This window comes from Centruroides sculpturatus, unplaced genomic scaffold, assembly GCF_000671375.1.
Source record: "Centruroides sculpturatus isolate CEXI.00-Female unplaced genomic scaffold, Cexi_2.0 scaffold1408, whole genome shotgun sequence".
Taxonomy (NCBI): Eukaryota; Metazoa; Arthropoda; class Arachnida; order Scorpiones; family Buthidae; genus Centruroides; species Centruroides sculpturatus.
In genome coordinates this window covers 63,299-87,574 of record NW_019386477.1, presented here as the reverse complement: position 1 = coordinate 87,574, position 24,276 = coordinate 63,299, and the positions used below count along the sequence as shown (strand labels likewise).

At 30.3% G+C, this 24,276-nt stretch overlaps 3 protein-coding genes across 3 annotated transcripts in view; 2 read left to right on the top strand and 1 right to left on the bottom strand.

The window, feature by feature from the left end:
• Positions 1–8,394, bottom strand: part of LOC111615105 (protein ROP-like) — a 44,546-nt gene extending 36,152 nt beyond the window's left edge. The window contains exon 1 of the mRNA XM_023356500.1: positions 8,068–8,394. Coding sequence (XP_023212268.1) covers positions 8,068–8,095 — 28 coding nt within the window. The 5' untranslated portion in view covers positions 8,096–8,394. The remainder of the gene's footprint in view (positions 1–8,067) is intronic.
• A 2,055-nt stretch (positions 8,395–10,449) lies between these two features.
• On the top strand, positions 10,450–16,537 carry LOC111615103 (dopamine beta-hydroxylase-like). The gene is made up of 12 exons (XM_023356498.1): positions 10,450–11,853; positions 12,447–12,593; positions 12,666–12,839; positions 12,967–13,053; positions 13,655–13,834; positions 13,901–14,003; positions 14,073–14,239; positions 14,305–14,487; positions 15,647–15,706; positions 15,785–15,912; positions 16,065–16,218; positions 16,290–16,537. The coding sequence occupies exons 1-12, from the start codon at positions 11,584–11,586 to the stop codon at positions 16,380–16,382; spliced, it is 1,746 nt and encodes a 581-aa protein (XP_023212266.1). The 5' UTR covers positions 10,450–11,583; the 3' UTR covers positions 16,383–16,537.
• A 932-nt stretch (positions 16,538–17,469) lies between these two features.
• On the top strand, positions 17,470–24,034 carry LOC111615104 (failed axon connections-like). The gene is made up of 5 exons (XM_023356499.1): positions 17,470–17,736; positions 18,153–18,355; positions 22,035–22,167; positions 22,249–22,386; positions 23,247–24,034. The coding sequence occupies exons 1-5, from the start codon at positions 17,551–17,553 to the stop codon at positions 23,592–23,594; spliced, it is 1,008 nt and encodes a 335-aa protein (XP_023212267.1). The 5' UTR covers positions 17,470–17,550; the 3' UTR covers positions 23,595–24,034.
• Positions 24,035–24,276: the final 242 nt, after the last annotated feature.

Genomic DNA, 24,276 nt, shown 5'->3' with positions numbered 1-24,276 from the left:
GGGTTGTCGTTATATTCGATGACATTATAATTGGGTTAAACTGTATATTGTTTGTGCAAAATAAAAAAATAATTTCGGACGATACGATAGCCACGATTATTTTTTTTTAAAAACTGGAACTTTTCGTTACGCATCGACAAAAAATCATCCCGGGCCGACACGCAACGGAGAGAAATTTTGAAATTAGATAAGTTAATTTCATCGAAGATGCATCGTGGACGATCTCGTGGTCGTGGCCGGCGAAGTTTGAACGATCGCGCCCAAAAGCAGCGATATCAAAGAAGATAGGAGAATGAGAACGAGACATGCCTTGAGCATCAAAGTGATTCTGTCTCCAAGACATAGTCTTGTCCCAAATACGGTTTTGCCGTTTTACTTGTTAAACATGCAATTTTTCTTTTATTTATTTATTTATTTATTATTATTAAAGAATAAACTTTAAAAAAAATTAAAAATTCGGCCTTAATTGTGCCTAATTTTTTCAATTTTATTTTTAATTTCTTTGAATATGTACAATACAACAAAACCCGTGTAAACCGGAATTGCACGTTACCGAACTTTTCCGTTTTAGACAGGTTTTACTGTATCATTTATACACGATTCTTGTAGATATAAATTTAATTATTCTTCCATGTTTAGATCTAAAATACTATATATACAATGCCAAATTACCCGTTAGGCACACGTAGGGAACACCGGATCTCGGGACCCTACAACTGGAAAAAGTAAAAAAAAAAAAAATAAAAGTAATTTTATCGTTGCAGTTGTATCCCTAGATTTATTTACAGTATAAATTATTGGTTTATGATGTAAAATTATGTTGAGGACTCCAAACTTTTGTTCATAGGGATCTAGGAAGATATCAATTCGCCGCTGTATATATATACAGTGTATATATAGTCAGTTTAATAGCAAGCTCTTGCATAAAAATTAAATAAAATATTTTATTTAAAACTCTACTCTGTATACAATTAATTTTAAAGACATTTTAAAAACTTTGTAAAATTAAACGTATTTCTTGCTCACTTTACTCCATTTTCTAATTGTTAAACCGTTTTTTTCTAAACTAACTATGGAATGAAATCTCTCATACAATTGGCAACAGCACCAATTTTAATAGATATTTTCAGAATTCTCCGCACATTTATTTTTATCTCTAACAAGTTCTATAATTGGTGAAGAATGTTTTTCCTCATTTTTTCCATTTAGATTCGTGTGTGGTTCGGAAATTTTGCTAGCAAGAGAATTAATAAAAAAAAAAAAAGCTAACAAGTTAAGCATGCAAAACAAATTAAATAGGAAGAGTATCGGAAATAGATAATGCGCAGGAAATATATTTTATTAGATTGTCGTTGTCTTTTTAAATTACATATAGTCTATTGAATATTGTTAACTCCTAATGATTCGGGCAAACGCTCAGCAGAAAATTTCAGTTAAATTATGTTTAATCATTATTTAAAATTCACGAAAATCAATTTTTAAAAATAAAATTAACTGTCCGGCCTGTCCCTCCTCATCTAACCGCCTCCATTTTGGGCCTGGCCGAACCCACGATGGAATTGAGAAAAATGGGCCTTCTTGGGGTCTACAAAGCTGAGTGAAAAAAAATCAATTACAGTAAAACCTGTCCAGAACGAAACCTGAATAAAACGGAAACCTGCCAAATCGGAAAATATATTCGGTACCGTGCGATTCCTGTTTACGCAGGTGTTACTGTATATTATACTAAATGTCATCGCTTTTTTTAATTTAATAAAAAAAAAATAAAGTTTAAAGTGAATTATATTACTCTCATAAAGTAATAATAAATCCTCAATTTAACGAAATGACAGGTGGAAGTGCGTCCTGTAAAGCTGAAATGGCCATTAAGTTTATCTAACCATAGTGGCAGCTGTTAAGTGGAGTAGAATTTATAAAATTTCTTTCGGAAAATAACATTGATTTGTGTTACAAAACTAATTTTATACTATAGAATTTCTAAAAATAAATATAAATAAGGTTTATTTTTCGTTTAATCATGAAACAAGTATCATATAAATGTCTTGATACATAAAAATTCATTACTTTACAAATATTTTTCTAAATATTGGACAAAGTTAAGGAATAACAATGACAAAAAATGATAAAATATAGCTTTTAATTTTTATGTTAAGAATATCATGCCTTGTTTCTCTTATTAATGCTGACTTTTAAGGTTAAATTAATTTAGCAAAAATTAATCAGTATAATGTAATACAGTCGAACTTCCAATAACGGCGACTTTTTCAGAAACTTATTATTTTTTTAAACAAAAATGCATATAGAGTAACCTCTAAACAATGACCATTTTTTTTATCAGTGGCCGTTCTTCAGAGGTTTGACTGTATATGTGTAAAAAACAACGCTGTGTGCAAAATGCAGTAATACAGTATTTATGTAAAATATTCATTTTGTACAGCTTGAAGATGATTTTCGAAATATATTCTATGAAAAAGAACGGGTAAATCAGGATTCTTTCAGGATAAGTGAGATCAAGTTTAGAAAGAATACAAAAATGTTCGTTAAATCCAAGCTTCGTCGAATGAAATCGAGTAAATTTCACACACTCCTCACTACTCATCGATTGCCCGCTCTGTGTATCTGAAACTAAATCGAATTATTTTTATAAATTCGATTTAATTTCAATCTATCAAATAAAAAAGTATTAAAATTAAAAATTACATTGTTTTTTGTCGAATAATAATAATAAAAAAACACTTTATACAAAAATATTTATTTTATAAATATTTCATGTAAAATAATTTGTATGCATTCGCAGTTATTGATCTACTTGTATATGTTACCGGCCAAACTCGATTTCAGGCCAAACTAGTGTATCCTACGCGTGTCAGGATATACCAGATTAGCCTAGGACAATCTAGTTTGGCCTAAATACTTTAGGCTTAACTAGTTTGTCCTAGGCCAAACTGATTTAGAATTATTATTTAAGTCAGGCCTGGCTAACCCAAATTGTTTTACGGGCCACTTTGATCAAGCGTAACATTACAATGGGCCACAATTTAGGCAAACATGCTTTTAAAAAAGTAAAACAAATACAAAATGAATAAGATTTCATTGTTATACCGAGAGTTCGTACTCGCACCTGCGCATTATAACAATGACACATGCAAATTTTCATTTATTTAATTGTTTTGGTATACACAAAACGGAAAACGAAAGTTTTAATAGATATATAANGGCATTGTTAATGTTAAATCATGTAGCTTTCAATCTTCAAAATTCAAAACGTTTGTTTATACAATATTACTATATATAATTTTTTTAAATACTTAAGTTTACCTCCACACTTCATTTTATATTAATTTCAGTGGCAAGCAAATGAAGGTGCTAAATTGAAGTTTAATGGTGTATGCACATTATACACCAAGTAGCCAATTTATTATGACCATCTACTCAGTATGTTGTTGGACCACCTTTTGCTTACAATACTGCTGCAATTCTCTTTGGTATGGACTCTACAAGATGTTGGTAAATGACTGGCAGAATCTGACACCATACCCAATAAATTGCATTTTCCAGTTCATGAAGAATGGATGGTTCTAGATTTAGCTGCTTGATATCCTCTTTTGATCTAATCTCACAGATGCTAAATTGGATTGAGATCCAGTGATTGTAGAGGCCAATTAAGCAAGGTGATGTCTACATCATGCTCTTCAACTATCTTTAAACAATTTAAGCTTTATGGCATGGAGCATTGTCCTGTTGGAAGTATCCATCTTCAGTGGTGTAGACCAGCGCTGTCCAACTGGCGGCCCGCGGGCCGTATACGGCCCGCCAAATAATTTTTACGGCCCGCGAGTACATTTTACTATGAATAAATTTATGTTACTAAATTATTATTATTAATATTAAAATTATTTTACTATGTGAAAATTACGGCCACAATGTTCTCATTAATATATTACGATTATTTTAAAGTTTTCTTTTTAGTATAAATAAAATATTTTTTAATTAACATAAACTGACTTTTCATTTATCAACCTTCTTGGCCCCCGAAATGTTTGGTGAAGAAAATATGCCCCGCAGGCTATGATAAGTTGGACAGCGCTGTCCTAGGCTAAACTAATATATCCTGACATGCGTAGGATAAACTAGTTTGGCCTGAAATCGGGTTTGGACGGTAACATATACATAAAAATAACATCACACGATAGAAAAATTTACGAAATTTTTGCAAGCATTATTAATAATAAATCAGCAAAACGTCTTAAAATTCATTGAATATTGCTGCTTACAAAATTCAACATAAATTTCCATCAGTTAAACTATATATTATAGCCTTAGGTGTAACCAGTAACATTTTTCAAACCAGTAGCATAACAAGGGAGAACTCCCTTGTAAAAAAAAAAATTGAACATGATAAACCCACTTATACATATGTATACACAATAAGAGTTTACTCTTCATCCACACAGTAATGTCTACATTCACAGTGGCAAGAGGTGAATGTACAGTACCTTTCCATCTTCTAATTTGGGCTCCCTCTTAAAATCTCTTCTAATGAGCTACTGTTTCAAGCTATATCAAATACCTAATTGTTGTTATAAATAAAAACATTGTTCCTTTCAAATATTTTATTGATTAAGTAATGAGTTTACAGAATTACGTAAAAAGAAATCTAATCTTTAAAATTTTAAAACTTTGATACTTTACAGATTCATAGTTAATTCTTTTTACGCTAATGATTTTTTAAATAATTAACTAAATTAGAATTTATAAAAGATTTTCTATTCTTTAGAATAAAATATTTTAAAATAAATGATTTTCTTAATGATGAGAATAAAACTTCCAATTATTTTATCTTTTATATTAAAAATGTATTAATAATCCAACATTTGACAGTAAAGATAGAAGGAAACAAACCAAAATATTCAAAAATTTATGGATTTTAAAGCTCAATTGCATGATAAATAAAATATATTGACAAATACATTAGAAATATTTATTGCATTTGAAGTTTTTTTTTTGTTTTTATAAGGAAGCGCCAAGGGAAATCAGAACTAAAATTTACAGGTATTCTCATAAAATATGAAATACTAGAGAATAATTCACTAACATTTTCCTAGACTAAAAGCGATAGTAAATGTCAATATATTCAGAATATTTGTGATAACTTCTTTAAACATCGGACAAATATTTGTTTTTCAAACCAAAAGAATAAACCTATTATTTATAGTTGTAACAGGATGTAATTCTATACATGTTTAATTTATCATAATTTATAAGTAAGTTATTAATAAGGAAGTAAGTTATTTAAAAATTGAGAGTACTGTGAAAAATATTAAAAAATTTATTGTGTATATTTATATTTTGGAATTGGTTTTATAAACCATAATGGTATCCTTTTTTAAGTCATAAATTCCAACAACTGTGTGTCAATGTTTGTGAATTTGATTTAAAATAAAAAGCAAGCAAAAAAAACTTCAAATATTTTGATATTTAATTTATTTATCATCAATATTTAATATTGATAAGCATGATAAGAGGTTAAGGATTAATAACAAATGATAGATAATTTGTATAGACAATCTCAAACTCTTCAGATCCAATTTTTTTCATTTTGTTTCTGCATTAATCTAAAATAACTAGTCAAAAACAAGACTTAAAAGGTGAAGATTAATAAAGAAAGCTTCTTTTTGTACATTAAATGCTTTAGTTTCTTTCTTCTTTTTAAAGCATATAAATATGGGTTTTTTAAACTATTTTTGATCTAAATAGTCCCCACTAAATAGTTCCCTCTAAATAGTTTTATCTTAAATAATTTTAAATTAAATAAAATGAAAACTGCTTGAAAAAAAATCAAACATTAAGTTTTTTAAAGACAAGTATTATCAAAAATCTTGTAGAAAATGTAAAAGGAAAAAAATTATTAAATCTTAAGAAAGATGATTGGTAAATTTTTCAATTATTAATGAAATAGATACAATATAGAGTATGTGGATTTAATGCAGACAGATGTATCTGACATTGATACCATTTTTTAATGTAATATTGATTTTAGAACAACTAATCCATAAAATATAAACAATTTAATATCATCAATGATTGAAAATAAAGCCAAATAAAGTTCTTGATCAACTTTAAAAAAAAATATTCTAAAAATCAACTTAAAAATGTCAAATCAATTAAGATTTTGTGATAAATAGTTCTTGATATGATTCTGTTCAAACATATCAAAAGTAACATTGATCCTTACAACTAATTTTGAATTAACATATATTGAGATTAAAATTTGAAACAAATTATTTATTGTATAAATATGGCATAAACTATTAAGATATATATTCTTAAATTATTAAAAACATTGCTCCAAATTACTTGAGTGATAGATCAGTACAATTTGACAAGACTTAATTACCAGTAGAATTTTGCAAAAAGTTTATGTTACGATTCTAATCAGTATCGGATTACCTGTTTAGGCACATGCTTAGGGCTCCAAAATTGGAAAAAATAAAGCAATTTTATCATTGCAATTGTATATCTTAATTTGTAATTAATTCCATTAGTTTTATGATGTAAAATTATGTACAGTACAAGAACCACTAATCTTCTGTACCTAGGAGACCTGGAAGATCTTAATCTGCCACTGTTTCTGATAATGTAACTACTGTATTAAAATAAAATTATTCTTTTAGTGTAAATTAACTAATCTTTATGATAAATATGATTCATAGTAAGTTTTCTTTTATAATTATTATGACTTCCCATATTCCATAGTTGCCAACCCTTCATCTTTCAGGCTGAGAATTCACCTTTGGTAGTAGTCAGTAGAAAATCTCTCTGCCTTTTTGAGATAACACCTTTAAAGCATTGTCTTCACAAATATGATTTGTGATTAATACTAAAAATTTGAAGTTTGCTTGAATGGCGGTGTTTTTAGAAATCGTCCACTCTCCAACATTAATACTATTTTTGAGTTCATTGTTGAGAATTTCAATGGAACCTTTAAACTTCTGATTAAATTATGAAAGATTAATGATTTTCTAAAAAATTACCACATGAAAACTTTGTCTTAAAATGGAATAGATACGAGATCTTCCATTCTTCAGTACAGAAAACTGATTTGAAAGTTCTCGTAAAATAAAATCACATGCCAAAATCACAATTCCCTATGCTGTAAGATGTAAGAATTATTAATTTTTGTAATTTTTTTCTGTACATAATTAACTTTTTATATAATACTCATTATATAATGGTACAATGTACTATTATTCCATATTCTATTTTTTCACTACAGTAATCTGTCCCAGGAGGATGAAGCTTAAAAGTGTCACAAGTTTTATCTATGATCTTTCTACAAATTGTTTTTTTATTTCTCAGCTTTTCCTAGCTATCAAATTAGCCTCATCTATAATCTAGTTTGGCAAGTACAATGCTCATATTTCAGTTCTAAAAAAAATCTAATAGGCAATCCCGTTAATTCATCACGACTAAACAATCCCTATAATGTTGAATTAAATTAATAAATATTACAAAATTAATTTAAATCTTTAAGAAGGAAGGATTTATCATTTTAAAAAAATGTTCCAAATTGAAGTTTAATTCCGGAGGATCCCCGTCCATCACAAGAGGACTTCAACTTCATTTTGTTCTTTTATTTTGGGATTCAGGAAGCAGAATTCTTCTTCCTGAATCCCAAAGATGATCATGACGAGCAAATCACCCAGTAATAAAATAATTTTAATTAGAATTTAATATAATTTTCCTTATAAAATGTAATAACAAATGAAAATAGCAGTAGTTACTTTTAGTTAATTTTGTATATATACTTATATGGACTATTTAACTAAAAGTAACCTCTTCTTAAGTGACTTCTACACTTCTGTTATCAATGTTCAAGCAGCTTCTAGGTATAAAAATATCCATAAGCAACAAGTGTTTGCTTTATAAACAAGATCAAAAAGTTAAATATTGCTTATAAACTCAATTAAACTTAAAAATCATTAAACCTTACACACAATAAATCAATTACACTTTATAATTAAATTAATTCAAAAATAATTTGTCAATTTCAAAAAACGTGCTTACTCGTTCCAACTAGAATCTTCAGAGCCATTTTCTATACACGAGTCGGTTGGATTTTTATCAATTATTCTTTTCAATATCTAGAATCAAATGCCATCACTCCTTCGCATTGACGACCTTAAGACATCTTTTCTGTCATCAGCTTTCATTTTTGTTTTCGAATTATAGTTATGCCAGCCGATAACAGATGGCGCTCCTAAGGAAACTTGTTTTCTTATCGTAAAAAACAATTTAATTACGTAAATTACCACCAAAAATAAATCTTAATTACGAAGAGTAACGTTTCGGAATGTTATTCGGTTTTATTTTACGCTCCGTCTAAATATAGAAGGTTGCTTGATTTAGAGCGTGTTTTACTTGTATGAATGAAATATTTACGTTATGACTATTTCGCCACCAGATGGCGACTCGAAAATTAGTACGGCGTGTTTAATTAGAATTAAAGGGACGGCAATCGATTTTAATTGATTTACGTCATCTAGTTTTAGCTGGAAAATATTAATGAGCTTTAATGATAATTCTTATTGATTTATTTTAGTATCGATTTTCTATTTTATTTTTATATCGTAATTGTTTATTTTTAAAAATATTTTGCTTATAATTTCGGAATTAACATAAATTTTCGAATTTTTAGTCTAATGTTAGATCTCTGGTGGTCAGGTCACAATTATATGTCGAACATTTTAAAATTATTCTGAAGTTTGAAATGAAAAACAATAATATAAAATAATAGAAACAATATTTTTTTTCATTAATTTGTTTAATTTTTTAAAAATTATTTTGGTATTTTTAAATGTGGCTTATTCAAACATTGTGATTGCTGGAGATGGAAGAACAATTACATATTTCACTACTCTATTTTCATTTCCATTGAATATTCATTACACGAATGCAATTTTAAAATTATACATTTGAATTGGTTTGACTCCTTTGAAAATGTGCTGAATCTTACTTTCAATGTGCGAACGAATTGAAAAAAATAATCTTACCCGACCTAGCGGGTTGCATGAACAATTGCGAAGTTAGTGGTGTAATCGTCTTCGCCGGCAAAGACGATGTTTCAGCATTCACCTGAAAGGGTTTTCTTAATAACCGCTATTCCTGTCTATCCTTAAGCCACTCATGTTCGTGTTTTCCAGAATCTTCTCTCTCCATTCTATCCATTGTGGATTATGGAAAGGTCATCCAGCACTAAGGCTTGAAAGTGTCAAGATCGACTGGAAGTTGTGGAGGCCAGAATATACCCACCGTTCTGTTTACTTGAAGATCCATCAAGTTGTCTCAGCTTCTCCCGCTATTTATATGCAAATAGAATGCTCTCTTCACTAGAAATTAACAGATTTAATTATGCTTTCGATACAAATAATCACAAAATTTATTAGGATTATTGATTCATATGACTATTAAAGAGTTAATATTTATAAATATTTTCAAACAAAAAATTGAAGAAGATTTTAATTATGAATGTCAGATCTTTCTGGAACTTCTTAATGCTATTATTATTTTCTATAATTGTACATCCATATGGTCAGTTTCTATCCCTTGGCAAATTGCCCAGGTATTGCATTTAGTTATTCCATGTTATCTGACAGTGTTACAATTCTGTTTGATGTGATTCACGGTAGTTTATCTCATCTTAAAAAATTAATTTTTACACCCAGCAGACCTCTTTTTGTCCCCAAGGGAGAAAAATCACTTTGTTGAGAAACACTACACTAGGCGAAAACACCATTAAATTATAACCTTTGTGACAACGCAATAATGCCATTAGGTTGTGATCAGTAGAGTTCAGATTCGATTACACATAAATTAAAGAAGAATTTCGCTATTCTCGAATGCATATAATTAATACATTATATGGATACGTAGGGTCTCTCAGATGGTAACGGAGCCTGGGAAAAAATCCATATTAGACGCCCTACAGCATTAAGGAAGTGAACGAAAAAAATTGTCTAGGGGTCCCAAATTCCTTGGATTAGGGACCCTGTATTCCTACACAATCTTTGGGAAACTTGCTTCATTTACAATCTTCCTTGCACCTCCCCTCTCTCTATAATACTCTAGTATTAATCATATACATCAGGTGTGGCCAAACTTTTATCTCTTAGGGGCTACTTTTTTGGTAAAATGTAGTCTGCGGGTGACTATGAATACGGGCAAACAATTTTAGGATTTTATATGCGCATGCGTTAACATTCATTTGCATTGTTCACCGGGATAAATACAAACAGTATGGGTACGTTGCACAGACAGTCTATTATTGTAAGAATAAATTATCGAGTTAAGATTTTTAAACATTAATTTAAGTGAAAGCAAATTGTTCAACTTTAGTTTCGCGGGCTACTTTCAAAACCTTTGCGGTCGACCGGTCGACCGCGGTCTACGTGTTGGCCATTTCTGATATACATTATATGGAAGATAATGCATGTCGAGTGAATATGCTGGTTTCATGAGGAAGCGCAATCAGCCATAGAATAGAAATTGTAACTTCACTTTCTTTTATTTATAACACTTCCTTAGGCCTCGTCAAATGGTACAAATCCGTACTAACCGATGAGTTATAATTCATATTCTGTAACTAGTTGTGATTCTTTGAAATACTTCTTTGTGAAAACAGTAATTTGGAGTTACTCAATTCATGTAATCCACATATAATGACAGTAATCCCAGCTTTCTGCTTCCAGAAATAATCAATAATGATTAATTATTAAGTCTTCAATAAAGTTTCATTATTCTATCCCTTCACTCCGAAGTGAAGTGATAGAATATAGAAACGCAACATTCATGGTTGATCTGCTGAGAGGGGTGCTTCCTGGTAGGAAATTAGCCCCTATTTAGGCATTAGATAGGCGAAGAAAATCCAGAAAACACACGGCCAGCCTTTGGTGAGACGCGAACCCACTCCTAACTATCGTTGTTCACTGGTTTCAGTGGTTTGACCACTGATAAAACTTTATTCTTAGGACATGCAATTCTTCTAGAAACAAATAATATTATACATTGAATACTCAGCTATTTTATTATTCAAAATCAAATTAAATTCTGATAATATAATTAGTTAAGGATTTATGCCAAACGAATGTTTATATCACTTGCTCGCTCTTTAATGGATTCTCTGAAACATTTCTTCCTATAAGAAACGTAGGATTTTATATTTATAATAGAGCATAGCCTGTTGTTACTTTACTGTATAATAATTGTAGTCAATTTTACATATTTACATGAGAATTTGCTAATTCCTCGAATTATTACAGCATCAATAATGTCAACGACAAACAATGGTAAAATACAATTCAAATGCTTACAACCCGTCTTGACAATTGAGGAATTATAAAAATGTGTTTAAAAATCTCATCCCGATCGAATTATTGCCCAAAATCTGCTGAAACGATGGCAATTAACCAATGGATTTCCACAGCGAGGAAGGCACAGCAATGACACTTCGACTTGCAGCCAATCAGCAGCTTCATCCAAGATAATAAAAGGAAGGAAGATGATCGCGTAACACCAGACATTACCATGGCTCTTCATCTTCTCTTCCACTTTCTCCTGACTCTACTCATCAGCTCTGCAGAAAGACCTCTTTACTTCGATGTTCCGCTAGATCCCGAAGATCGACTGCACCTCTACTGGACTGTGGACTATGAGTTAGAAATTGTGACATTCGAATTGATAGCTCACGTATCTGATAACGAATGGGTCGGAATGGGATTTTCCAACAGAGGTAACATAACACGAGCCGATTTATGCGTTTGGTGGGTTAACAGACAGGGCGATTCTCACTTTCAGGTAAGATTTTTACATACGATTAAAAAATCATATATAAATTTGTAAAAATTAATAGCGTTTTATATGGGTTTATCCGCATGTTCTTTCGTTGTAAAGCTGTAAAATCACGCTCTGAACGTCTTTGATTTAGGGAATTTGAGGGATTTTAATAATTAATTTGCTTAAAATTCGTAGTAGAACTCATTTTCACTATTTTTATCGCAATTTCTTCCCTGAAAATCTCATTTATCAATGATTAATCTTTACTCCTCTATTACTTAATGGATTAATTAAGATTAGGGAGTTAGCTATGGATATTTTATGAAGTTACAAAGAGGTCAACACACGTATAAAGATTACCGAATGCATTCATAAACAGTAATGTCGGATTAGGCTGACAGCTTCGGAACATAACACGTAGAGAATGATTGAAATATTAATATCGTCGGATGCTTATATTAAATACCAAACCATCACCCCCACTGCTTTATCACTAAACTCAATAAAGGAATTCCTTCCGTGTCACGTGGCTTCAATATGACTACTAATAATTCTAGAGAGTCAATTAGAAGTTCTGTGAAGAATTTATCGATTTTATTATTATTATTTTTTAGGACGTTTGGACAGACGAAGGAGGCTACATTACTGTCGATTATCACAACGACTGCGATTTAATTAAATATAAGAAAAGCCCGCATAAAATAAGGATTATCTTTAATAGGAAGTTCGACACGTGCGATCCTCAGGATTATGTTATAGAAGTGAGTCCATTTTAAGGATTAAATTAATGTTTTAATTTAAAGTGTTAAAGGCATGTTTATTTTATATTTTAGGACGGGACGACTCATATTGTTTACGTAATTGGGCGTGGACCTATCAGAAGATTGGATGGATTGAGATTGATTAATGAAAACCATAACTTCCAGCGTGTGCAATTGCTGAAAAATATGGATCCACCACCAGAATTTCCTGAAGATACTAAAGTTATACCCATCACAAATAAAAAGGTTTGGTGAAAAAAATAAATTTCAGATAAAATGCTGAAATTTTTTCTGTAAATGAAGATAATTTATGCATAAATTAGTATTTTAATCATAATTCTTACAGGTATAATCAAGTTATTGTGTTTTTTAGTTAGAGGTTCCTAGTGGTGATACCACTTACTGGTGCAGTTTGCATCTGTTGCCTGAAGAATTTAAGGAAAAACACCATATAGTTCAGGTTAGTTTTACTTAGTCTCTACTCTTAATTGATTAAATTTAATGAATTTAAGAGGGAAACACTCGAAAAAAACATCTTTCTGATAATATAAATTTTCCTCTGCACTACAAAAAAGATACAATTGTTAAAAAGTCTCACCAATGGTTACTCGAAGAAATTAAATTTCTTTCACTCTACTTCATTCAATTGAGATTAAAACAACTTAATCTTTTTAAATATTTTTATACAGGGTACCACATAATCTGGAAAGATCTTTGTTTATTCTTTTACAGGTAAAGCATGGCGCTGAGTAAGGAGGAACGAATTCAAGTTATTTTGATGGTGATGCTAAAGAATTTCACGGGATGTATCCAGACTTCCACCAATCAAACACGGTATTCTGGATGCAGTCTGTAGCAATTTTAAGCTATCTGCGGGACATCATCATCAGAATAACTTCCTTACTCAGAATTCCTTACTCAGCGCTCTGCTTTACGTGTAAAAGAATAAACAAAGATCAACATAACTTTCAGACTTATGGCACCCTGTAGATCTCATAAAATACAGTACGTTATAACGTGTTGCATCTATCTATAATTATTATTTTTCGATAAATTTTAAGTACGAAGCAACCATTCAAAAAGGAAACGAACCTCTAGTACATCACATAGAAGTTTTCCATTGCGAAGTGGAAGCAGAAAAAGAACTTCCATACTGGAATGGTCCGTGTTCGGACTCAAAAAAGCCAAAAGTACTAGAAGCGTGCAAAAAAGTACTAGCAGCATGGGCTATGGGTGCAACAGTAAGTCATATTTACCATAAATTCCATATTAATTTATGAATTTTAACGAATTTCTAACCCGTGTAGCCATTCGCTTATCCAGAAGAAGCAGGTTTACCAATAGGAGGAGCGAACTTCTCAAGATACTTGATGCTAGAAGTGCATTATAACAACCCTGAACTGAAAGATGGTTATGAATTATTAATTAATACGAGTTATATTTTAAATTTTTAAATTATCCACCGATTTTAAATTATAGATTGGGTGGACAGCTCCGGAATTCGTATTTATTACACGTCTCAACTCAGACAGTACGATGCTGCTGTTATCGAAGTAGGATTGGAGTATACAAATAAAATGGCCATTCCTCCTCATCAAGAGGCCTTCCAATTAGATGGATATTGTGTATCCGAATGTACACGAGTCGTAAGTACTGTACATGAATATTACATAAATATATTATTCAGATGGATTAATTAGCAATTTTTAAGGGTTTACCACCGGAAGGCATAACGATATTCGCTGCTCAGCTGCATACTCACTTAACTGGTATTAAAGTATGGACGAAGCATATTCGAGGAGGTGTAGAATTAACTGAAGTAAATAGGGATAATCATTATAGTACACATTTTCAAGAAATTCGTACTTTAAAACGTAGAGTTCAGCTATTTCCGGTAAGATTTGGTTTATATGTTAAGCTTAAGTATGTATATAATGTCCGGATGAAAAGAGAAAATAAATAATTAATAATAAAATTATTTTTACTACTGTTATATGAATCCAATTAAATTTTAAACATCAAATATTCAAAATTCTCAAGAAAAAAAATGGGTGAATTTTAGAATGGAATGCATTAAATTATCCTGATTAATGATAAAATGTAGCATTTGTAGATTGAGTTAACAACCAATAAACCTTTTAAACAATTATAAAAATAGAATTTTGAAGTATTTTTGGACTTTGAATCCCTGTTTTAACTGAGGATGAAGCACTTCCAGTTTGCTGGGCCTTTTGCAACCTTACTATAGACCTACAAGCCAGACATTTTTGGGTTCCTGTTAAGCCTTCACAACATCCGTGGCAGTAGGGTTTGCATATAAGCTGAACAAGCTGCAGCTTAGCTCACATTTTAACATGTAGGCTATTTGGTGAAAGCGAAGGGCCTGTTATATGGTATAACTTAGGTCCGCCACAAGATTCACGCTGAACATCACCTCAATCGACTGTTCCATACTCATTTTTTATCACCTGATACTTGTCCATACGTTTCGGAAGTAGGATGGACTTTGTAAGCAGTACTTGTGACGTATTTGTAGACTTTATACATTCTGAACTGGGGAATTTTATGAAGGATTCTTAAGGCCAGGAAGAATAATTTTCAAATTTTTAAAATTCAACGAATTCTTTGACATTTTAAAACATTTTACTGCATTTAATTATTTCTCACACGAAAACACACATCCTTCAAAAATTAAAATAATTAAACTCAAATACACATTAGAATTTTCGCCTTTAATATAGTAAAAATGTGTTAATTTTTACAAATTTCAAGTGTATTAGACACAATTTATATTGTATATTTTTCAATATTAATTAACAATATGGATCATAGACATGGCTAGTAGGGCCTCACATTTATGAGGCCTCAAGAATATCATTGCATTGAATTTCTTATGTATTAAGGAAAAATCTTTTATTTTAAAATATGAAAATCTGTAAATTACTTCCGCATTTCTGATAAAATTTTTAAAAGCGTTATCAATGATAAATTACTGCTTATAGCCGATTTAACTGCATCGATGTAATAAATAAATAATTATTCAACTTTTTCAGGGAGATGCATTAATAAATTCATGTGTTTACGAAACATTAGATAGAGATAATATTACTCTGGTATGTATTTCATTTTTTAAAATAAGATATTAAATTAAATCCAAGCTTAAAAAAATTAATATATATATTTATGTCTAGGGTGGATTTGCTATAAGCGATGAGATGTGCGTGACTTATATGCATTATTTTCCAAAATCGAACTTAGAAGTATGCAAAAGTTCAATAGATACTGATGTACTAAACAGTTATTTCCGTTATATGAACGAGTAAGTATTTTTTAAAATATTATAACATTCATTTTTCTATAAGATATCGAGCAAAATTTTTTATTCTCTTAAATAAAGTTGGTGGATGTGTACTCAACACAAACATTCTAAGAAAACTTCAGCTTTTTCATTGTGAGATTGGTTTCCCTTAGGTATAATAACGAAGCTACGTCTCCTGACAATGATGTGAGCGAAAATTATCAATCTATCCATTGGACCAAAAGCAATTCCAACTTTTTGTATCATCTCTATAACAATTCACCTTTATCTATGCAATGCAATCAATCCTCTGGAGATAGATTTCCTGTAAGTTTAATCTTTCTTTATTATATATTTTTATTTAAAAGCGAATTAAACTAATCATTTATCCTTTCTAGGGATATTGGAATGGAGTTCCTTTAACAGAAATTCTGTATACTCTTCCACCACCCGAAGATCAATGCAACCAAAAAGAGATATTTATTAACTAAAAATAAATAAATAAATATCTGAGATGTTTATTTGAAAAAATAAAACAACATATAAATAAATAACCAAAGAACGTTTCTGACTTAATACAGTGATAATGTAATGCCTTTATATGTTACGTGTTGTTAAAAATTGTTGTTAATAAACAAAGTATGTTAATCAGTTCAATTTTTTATGAATTTATTAATATAATAATATCAAAACATATTTTTATTTTTTTAATAATGTAAAATATAAACGCGTCTTTTCTATCAGAAACAGCGAAAAACATCGATTTTTCTGAAAGGCGGGCTTCACTGCATGATAAGTAAGCTTTAGGAGAAGACCGCTTTACAGATTTTTATATTGTTATAAAATAGCAATTTTTTTCCCTTCGTTTCTTAAAAATATTTTAATTTTATTTTATAAAAATTCAGGAAGGTGTATTAGTTCCGTTTAGATATGATGTAAGCAATTTTTTTTTCTAAAAAAAATTATGAAAATTGATATATTACGCAAGTTTAACACGAAGATTTTTACATCATCTTCCAAATATGATTTTTTTTATAATCCCCTTTGGCTATAGACATAAAATTTCGTTTTATATCTTTAATTTTTACGTCCGAAAATGTCATTTAAATTAATTTATATTACGATAAACAAATGTTAAATTATTCCTCCAAGTTGTTTACACATAATGTAAAATTGCAAATTAAAATTTTCCAATTATTTAAAAATATATTTATTGTAAATTTATAATTAAATTAATTAAAANGAGGGTGAAATTACTCTCGTTTACTAAATAATAATATTTAATTATAATCTTTATTATATTAATCAAATTGAATAGTTTAAATAGAGACGTTTGTTTACTTTTTTTGTTATTGAAACAAATAGTTTAAAAATTAATTTCGACTCTAAATATTTAATTATTTATTTTAAAAGGTAAATTTACTCTTTCTACTTCATTTTCGAGTGTTAAAATAGTAAAATCGTGGCTTATTCGGTGGCAGAAAGAGTAATTACGATTGTAATATACACTACAGGGATGCATCATCTTTACATCACCCATCAGGATTTCGATTCTCCTTGGTATATGCAAGCTGTAGCTTGGACGAGGAAAGCGATCGATCGACCTTCTCCAGTCTTGCATAGCGCCATCTTGGTTTGTCCCCTAGCCAGTTAGCCATCATGACATCCAATCCTTCCAATGCTCCCGCAACGACAGACAGACCAGCAACAAATGTTCATAAACCGGATTATGAGAAAGATGTCGTGTATCTTTATCAGTTCACCCGTTGTCCAACTTTGCCTTCTGCGTCGCCGTTTTGTTTTAAGGTGGAGACATGGTTGAGAATGGCTGGGATTAAGTACGAGGTGAGAACCCATCCTGTATTGACTAGGCTACTACTTTTCTATGCTTCTCAATATCCTAGATGGTATCTGGCATAGTTTACGAGCTGATAAAATGTAATTGATGCCCTTTGGCGTTAAGAAAGATGAGATATTTTCAATTTACGATGTTTAAATGTTATTATTTAACAAGTAGGAAAACCTAAACGGATTGTAACGCGTTTGATTTATCATCGGTTTTATCGCAGTGCTGCATAACTACTAACAGCCACGATAATATCATTCAGCTCGTGATAATCGATATATTCTTTTTTAAATATGAATCTAATTAATCCATCTCGAATCGATTTTGTTTAACATCTTTTTTTTTCCTCGCGAGATTTCTGCATTCGCGATTTTTTACGGGATTAATTAATCGAAAATAATCGATTCTTTAACAGAATATCGACCATAAAATGAAATATAAATCGAAAAAGGGACGTCTTCCTTTCGTCGAATTGAATGGAGTCGAAATTGCAGATTCAGATATTATCATCAAAGAACTGAGCAAACACTTTGATAAAGATTTGGATGCTGACCTGAGTGCTGATCAGAGAAACATCAGTCATGCCTTTATTTCCATGCTCAACAATCATACGAGCTGGTAAGAACGTTTGTTTGTCTGATCATTTTATTATTTATTTATTTATTTATTAAAGTTAAAGTTACCGATAATCATAGACGATTTTTTTATACTGATTAGTTAAGTTTACTACGGATTACGTTAATGATATTCAGAAACGATAGTCGAAGAAAAATTGCATCGATCGAAACGACTCGGACCACTTTTGCATTGAAGGTGGGTTTGATAAGTCGGAGGGACCGTTTACACTCGATAAGAGAGCTTGAAAAGCTATCATTGTCCCCAGATGAGGTATATTAAGTCTTGTTTACGATAAGAGATTAGTGAATATTAGCAAGTAGGAGTTATCTCCGTGAATAAAAATACATTATCTCATAAGTTATGACCATTTTTCTATTCACTTTATTCGCTTTTTTTACATCCGTATCTTGTACTTTACCCGTGTAGCAGCAATAACAAAAAGTAATCTCTGTAAATTGGCCCGCTTCACTCCAATTCGGGGGCCGTCGAGGGGAGTCTTTATTAGTTCCCACCCACCCCTATTTTATTTTTACTAACAGAAAATAAAAGCCACTCCAATTCGGAGGCCTTCGAGAGGGGGAGCTGGGGATTTTCCCCTGACCCGTGGATAATCTAGGGGCCCTTATTAGTTACCATCTGTATAAAACAATGCTATTTTTACTAACGGAAAATAAGACTGTGCTTTATTAATAAAGAAACATTCTACTTATTTTGTTGATTCAAAAAGGGGGACCTAAAAGGGGCCCACTCTACTCCCGGGCCTCAAACGTGCTCGACGGTCTTGACGGGCCTCTCTATAAGCCATACCGAGTTTAAATTAAATTATTTAATATTTAAAGTCCATTACTCATTTTAAATTCCATTAAATTTATCCATAAACTAAATTTGAAATTTAAATCGAATTTTATTGGCTTTTATTAACCGTAAAAATTATGAAAAAATATTTATTTGTTTAAATTTGCTAAATCTGATTGGTTGCTGAATTAATATAAATTTAAATGAGAACCAATCGACTTTAAGTATTTTTGAAATTTAAATCAATTCGTAAACTTATATAAGCTAATTCAAAATTTATTGATTGGCCAATACATTTTAAGAGAAAAATATTTAAATATTTGAATTTATCAAAGGCGATTGGTTGTTAAATTTTCAAATGAATTCAAAAATGAACCAATCAAAGAGAGAAATATATATATATACATTTTAACTCAATTTATTGATCAATTTAAATTATTTATTTACCAATAACATTATAAAAGAAAAAATAAATAAATTTCTTAATATTTAAATTAAGAAATTTATTTATTTAAATTTAATCAAATTTAAAAAATCATTTTTTAAAAAAATTTATAAATAGTTTAAAACAACTCAACCAATTAGAGCGAAGATATTTAAATTTTTAAATTTTATGAACACTGATTGGTTTAATTATTTAATTATTATTTTAGTTAACTATTTAATTAATTCACCAATAAAACTGAAAAATTTTCAAATTTCAAATTTGACGAATGCTTTAACTCATTTACCAATAAGATTATAGAATTAAAGTTTTGAAATTGTAGATTATGGTTTAATTTTAAATTAAATTTTAACAATTTAAAATTTAATCTTTGAAGAATTAAGCTATATATTTTAAATGTACTAAATTGCTGTATTTTGAACAATTTTTGCTTTATTTTGAACAATTTTAATATAATTTTTAGAAGAATCGGAGGGAATTTAAGAGGAAATAAATAAATAAATAAAAACACTCTCCTATATTAAACTCTTCCTGAACAAGTGTTGAAAGTAATAAACAAAGTTATATCTTGAGAAGTAATAACACAGTATCATTGCCTTTATACACTCTAGTTTCATAACAAGAGCGTAAAGATTATTCCTATTTTAAGCTACTTACTAATAATAAAATACTATTTTTAAACTAACCATTTAATATTAATAATTAAAAAAATAGAAAATATTTAATTTTATTACTTCTAAAAATTCGTTTCAAAACCATAAATCTTAAATAAAATTAATTATTATTTTTAAAAATATTATAAAATAAAACTTTAATGATAAATTGGCACTTTAAATAACAGAAAAGTTGTTTATATATTAAAGATTAAATGTTTAATTAACTCAAAAATTTATAAAATATGTTAATATTCTTTAAATAATGAGTTATTTATTTAGAAATTAATTTAAATTCCGTGTAATGTATAGTACAAGACATTTAATTACTTAAAAATAATTATATTAATTTAAAAATAAAAATTTTTAATTAAAAATACTTGAATATACGCTAAATATCACCAATAATATGAATTAATAAACGAAACACCAATGAATATCTACTATTCAAAAATGTGAATTTTCCAGTTTTATTGGCCAACGAATCCAATACATTAACCAATTAACATTCATAAAATTCGAAAATTTAAATGCATTCTCTGTAATTGGTCAAATACTTTTAAAATTATTTAATCGATACATTTATATGATTTAAATACTTTCAAGCCGCAATATCTCAATTAAATTAAAATTTAAATGATCATTTTATGCTTGATTCGCTGATTAAAATATTTAATATAATTTTATGATGTGTACTGTTATTCGTGTCGACAAACAAACAGAGGAACTCATTAATGAGTACAATTAATAGCATTATGAGTGAATATTTCTGGCATTTACAATGATATAAATTCATATTTAGGGAGAGAAAGCGCACTCTTAAAGCCACTTATAGCATTTCCAACAGAAATTTTATCATATTTCTGCTATTATTTAGCAACAAATCATTTTCTGTAAGCCAGAAACTAAATTATGTCCTGATACCTTCAGTCAGATCGCTGATTTGAATAGAAGTGTGAATATATATACATATTATGGCATGTATAACTCATAATCGAGGGTGAAATTACTCTCGTTTACAAGTTTATTACATTTTTTTACGCTTGCAGAAGAATAACTGTCGTTACTTCAGCCCGATAAACTGTTAATAAAATGTCCCGGAGGAAGTTAAACAAGTAAAGATAATTAAATTTAAGCCGATAAGCTAAAATTAACGACATATTCAGCATATTTCGTGAATTAATTAGCCACTATTCTACATTTCGGAGATTGAAAAATATCGATTTTGTAGCCATTTTTTGTGGTACAGTTAAACCTGTGAACAACGGCATTGACGAAAACATAAAAAAATGGCTGTTGTTTGGAGGCGACCGTTATTAAGCTACAGTTATGTAGTTTGCAGTGTTAATAACCTCCGTCGTGAAAATTCCCTAAACAAACCTGAAATTCCCCCTAAATAGCTTTGCCCCATGTAAAAAAAATTAGTCTTTTGGCAATCCAGAGAAATACAAATTTTCAATTTAGAGTGCAAGAAGTGTGGGCACGGTTGATCAAAAGTGTCACGTGATAAAGAGACTTGTTCCGGATTTCGCGCAAGATTTTCGCGTGAATAGTCTTGAGTCATGTGACTTTTAGAAGTTTTTATTCGTCACTGAAACTCCGCTAACGAATATGGGCAATATCACATTTTCCTCCATCCTTCTGATTCCCCTAAATTTAGGAGGAAATCCCTAAGTTGACATCTCTGGTAGTTTGTTTACTTGTTTACATAAAGATGGGAATTCAATACGGCAAAATATATAAATTTTGATGTATTATTAATAAAATTTATTATTATAATTAATAGGGTGATGCGTTGGTGGAGATATAGTCATCCAGGTGACTTCCTAAAGGCTGCTCAATTGGATATCAAACGAACTCTCAACTCAAAGCTTCCTAAAGGTCTTTTACAATTTTTCTTCAAACTCGGTTTTAAAAGCGTAAGTATCAATATATTTTACAAAATTGCAATTTTGTGGTTAGTTTAGAGAGACAGATTGAAAGTTTATTATCATTTACAGAACATTAAACGAACTGTTGGACACGGTTTGGGCCGTCATACCCCTGAGGAGATTTATGAATTTGGAAAATCTGATTTGAAAGCACTGAGTGAACTACTGGATGATAAAACATATTTTTTCGGCGACGAACCCCATTTGGTAACTATTTCTTTTTATTTTATAATGAAATGTTTTTTGTATTGGATTTTCCTTAACAGTCAATTACACAATACTTTAATAGAAGCTTCTTACAAAAATACAATTGTCTCAGACTTATCCAGTGGCATTTTATCCTATGGGCAAAAGAGGCAATTGCCTGGGGTCCTCATCAACAGAGGCTCCAAATCAATCTTTTATAAGAAGATATTCCTCTCAAAAACTCCTTCAAAAAAAAATATTTGAAGTCAATACTGTACATGGGCCCCGATTCAAATTAGCTTGGGCTCCTTCAAGCTATTACACGTCATTGGACTTATCTTTAGAGATCCAAGAACTAAAAAAATCATCATCTAATTTCATATTATTATCTTACAATTATAAATCTTGAGATTCCTGACACCTGAAAGCATTAAAGTGGTTGTGTTTATAAGTTTCGTGCACCTTTCTATAAAATAACCTTCTATCTACTAAGGGATCTGAATTCAAATTTTTATACGTTTTCATCAGTGGCGCGTTATAGCCTCAAGGGGCTCAGGCGAATTGGAATTAGGGGTCCATGTACACTGTTGACTTCATACATCTTTCTTATGAGGAATGTTTTGGGGTCCCTGTTGAAGGGAACCCCAGTCAATTGCCCTTTTCGCCCACAGGATAACGCTCCACTGGTTTTCATAACGGTACAGTTCGAGCTCCCTTAGCCTCGCATTGTTTGACTCCACTGTATATCAGGCTCACACGTTGTGACAATGATGTGCTCAGTCATAAACTCTTGTTTGATTATTGTATAATGAACTGTAAAGATTACTATTATACTTCATATAATAAAGATTTTCTATCGTTATTATTATTATTTTTTACAGCTGGATTGCGTGGCTTTCGCTCATTTGTGCCAATTTATTTACGTCCCCTTTGGTGGCATCAAAGAATACATGGAGACAGATTGCCCGAACTTATTGAAGTTCGTGCACTGTATGAAAGAACGGTACTGGCCTGACTGGGATGAAATGTGCAAGACTTTAGAACTAAACACCCATTTACCTAAGAAAATAGAAGAGGCACCAAAGGAAGAGGAGAAGGAAGAGAAACCAGCCGAAGAAGAAACCAAGAAAGAAGCAGAAGACAAAGTGGATAAAGAACAACCAGAAGAGATCAAAGAGGCTGATAAAACGACCGAAGACGAGAAGCCCAGCAAAGATGGCGAAGAGTAAACAAGACCATTTGTTAATTCACTACATTAACAACCTTTTTCCTGGCAAAAAAACAACAGTTTTGATGTTTCTATTGCTTGTTAGTGTTGTGCGGAACTGTTTAAATGGTGTAAAATCCCCCAAAAAAGTTGACGTTGTGTAAAATTATGTTTTAGGTATTGTAATCATTAAGACGGTTCGACGCAGCTGAGGTGGATGACGGTTAGCCATATTAAATCAACAAGCTGCAGGTTGGAGCATATAAAATCGAAGATACTAAACAAAGCGGCTCAACTTTATATAATTATTAATAATAAATGATTCGAAATAATTAAAAAAAATGGCTTCCGTCAGCTGCTAACAGCTACGTAAATCTTTTTCCAAAAAAAAAAAGAATTCATCAACTGCATATCATTAAATTATTGGTCGATATCGTCACATCTTTAACTGTATTAATTAAATGTTTGAATAGCTTCCTTATACCATCCACGACTGTAATTGGAGGCATATTGCCTTGACGTGTATATTCCTTCCTTTATATAAAAGAAAAGAAAAAAAAATACAAACCGAAAAGTGAACTTTTGAGAAACTGTTTTTTGTGAAGTGCACAATTTTTAATATCGATTTATGCTACGTCTTTTTGTGGACGGTTTTTTCTTCTTTATTTTTTTCTTCATGTTATTATTGATATATTGAAGTGTTA